This window comes from Emiliania huxleyi, assembly GCF_000372725.1.
Source record: "Emiliania huxleyi CCMP1516 unplaced genomic scaffold EMIHUscaffold_2638, whole genome shotgun sequence".
NCBI lineage: Eukaryota > Haptophyta > Isochrysidales > Noelaerhabdaceae > Emiliania > Emiliania huxleyi.
The window spans coordinates 1-2,395 of record NW_005200059.1 but is presented as its reverse complement, the minus strand read 5'-3'; the positions used below and the strand labels follow the sequence as shown (position 1 = coordinate 2,395).

At 65.7% G+C, this 2,395-nt stretch overlaps 1 protein-coding gene across 1 annotated transcript; it reads left to right on the top strand.

Annotated features, from left to right (window-relative positions):
- Nucleotides 1-442: 442 nt before the first annotated feature.
- Nucleotides 443-2,350, top strand: EMIHUDRAFT_254697 (hypothetical protein; the record flags this gene model as incomplete). The annotated part of the gene is made up of 1 exon (XM_005777236.1): nt 443-2,350. A coding segment is annotated over one exon (1,908 nt), but the record flags the coding sequence as incomplete, so codon positions are not given.
- Nucleotides 2,351-2,395: the final 45 nt, after the last annotated feature.

The window sequence follows — 2,395 nt, the reverse complement described above, 5'->3', positions numbered from 1 at the left end:
ATCCACGCGCTTGCAAATGTCAAGCCCTCGATGCCTCTGTGGTTCCCGGCGATGCCCAAAGGGACTTCCACATAGCCAACACGAAAGGTTGCCTGAGGAGCCCGCACAGCTGACGAGCGCGTCTCTGCAAAGCTCGAGCGCATCTCTGCAAAGCTCGAGGACGATGCAGACCATTTCCAAGTGCCCGGCCTTGGGTGCTTCTCGCCGAGCATATGGACGCGGTATGCTCGATATATGCTCGATATGCTTGATAAACTCACCGGGGCTGCCAGGAGAGCAGCTGAGGGCGGGCTAGAATGGTGGACGATTGGCAACGTCCGTCTGATCCAATCTCTTGGTTGGGCGCCGCGGTGCCCGCCGCGGCTCGACTCTGGCCCGCATCATGTCGGAGGAGGAGGAGGAGGAGGCAAATCCGTCCGTCCCCAACGTGTTGATCTACGTCATGGACGACGTCGACCTGGAGCGTGTCCCGCTCTTTGCGGAGCAGGACGCCGGGGCTGCAGCACAGCTCGCTGAGCTGCGCTCGCGTCGGCCGTGCTCTACTGGGATGTCCAACTGCTCGTATGACACGCCCAACCTGAGCAGCCTTGGCCCGAGCGGCGCGGTATTTCTGGGTGCTCACGTTCCTGCGTCCGTCTGCACGCCCTCGCGCTACGCCATCCTGACGGGCCGGCTTCCCTCCTCGGCGCCATTCAATGCAGCCACGGCACGGGGACGGTTTGGCGACGTCTCCTGGAACACCTACCTGCGCTGGTCTGGAGGGTACCCATGTCCGGCGCCAAGCGGTGCAGGGTGCACGCGCGCGTCCGGCACGCTCGGCAGCCTGCTGCAGCGCAGCGGTTACTTCACTGGGTTTGTGGGCAAGTTCCACCTGGCGCGCCGCCCGCACAGCATGGAGGAGTTCATGCGAGGGGAGCACGGCCGATTCGTGACGGGAGAGGAGATGACGCCCGAAGCTGTCGCTGCGAATGATGCTCTCTCCGCGGGCTACGGCGCCACCGTCATCGAGCTCGAAGCAGCGGTGCGCGAGGCGGGCTTCAACTTCAGCGGTGCGGTCGAGTCGGGCAACGTCATCGACTCGCAGCACCTCGGCCTCGGCGTGCACAACGCCGAGTGGGAGGCGGAGGCAGCGCTCCGCTTCCTGCAGACCGCATCGTCTCACCTCACCTCCCGTGCCGCCGCGGGCTTCTACCTGCACTTCTGCACCACTCTGACGCACGCGCCGGGAGCGTACGGTGGCCTGTGCGCCGATGAGCGGCTATGCGAGGGCGGGCTGCTCTCGGCGCCGCCCGACAGCCCTTCGCATCGGATGCCTCCCCGGTCGTCGCTGCTCGCGCTTGCAGGGAGTCAGCCGTGCGGTTGGGAGGAGTACGATGCGCCGCACACCGCTTGGATGGACGCGCAGGTGGGAGCCGTCTTGGCCGAGCTGCGGTCGCTGCAACTCGAGCAAGACACACTGCTCATCGCCCTCTCCGACCACCAGCGATACGGGAAGGGCGCGCTCTACCACGGCGTGCGCACTCCGATGATGCTGCAGTGGCCCGCGCGCATCGCGCCAGGCCAGACGTTCGCCGCACACACCCTCGTCTCGAGCCTCGACCTTGTGCCGACTGTTCTCGACGCGGCGGGCCTTTTGTCGCGGGGCGTCCCGGCCAACGCAGGGGGGCCACTGGACGGTCGATCACTCCTGCCGCTGCTTGAAAAGCGCACGCTACCAGGCATGAGCGCCGGAGACGCCCGTGATAGCGCGGACGACCTCGTGAATTCGCCCTGGCGCGAGGCGCTCTGGCTGGAGCTCGGCTTCTCCACTTCAGTCAAGCACCGGACGGGGTGGCAGCTGGTTTCGACGGTATTTCCGCCGTCTCTGGTGCTCAACGTGCCGCAGGCGCGGCACACGCCGTTCTATCAGGCCGTCCGCTGCGATTGGCAGCGGCTCGGACTGCAGGACGGAGGGTTCACTCACGCGAGGGAGTGCCATTGGAGAGATAGCGGCGCAAACCTCAGCCTGAGTGTGTTTGGCCTCGCGGCGAGCCGCTTCGACGACGAGCACCTCTACCCGCAGTACAGTGCACCCGACGCGTTGGTGCATACCATTGCCGACCGACAGATGGCCACGGTCTGGCAGCACACTTGTCCGCGTCAGATGGCGTGCATGCAGCTGTTGCTCCGCGAGCGCGCCCTTGCCCGCACCGACTTTGATGGCGCACCAATTGCCTTTGGGATCTACACAGCAACGGCCGAGGAATGGGCGCTCTTTCACTCGGGGACGTGCGATACTCGTGTGCTCTCGTTGCCCCCGCAGCGGTGCAATGCATCGCTTTCTGCCGAAGATGGCCGAGGAAACGCCACGGTTGCTCCGTCGGCGGCTGCCCCTGCCAGCGAGACGACATCATCG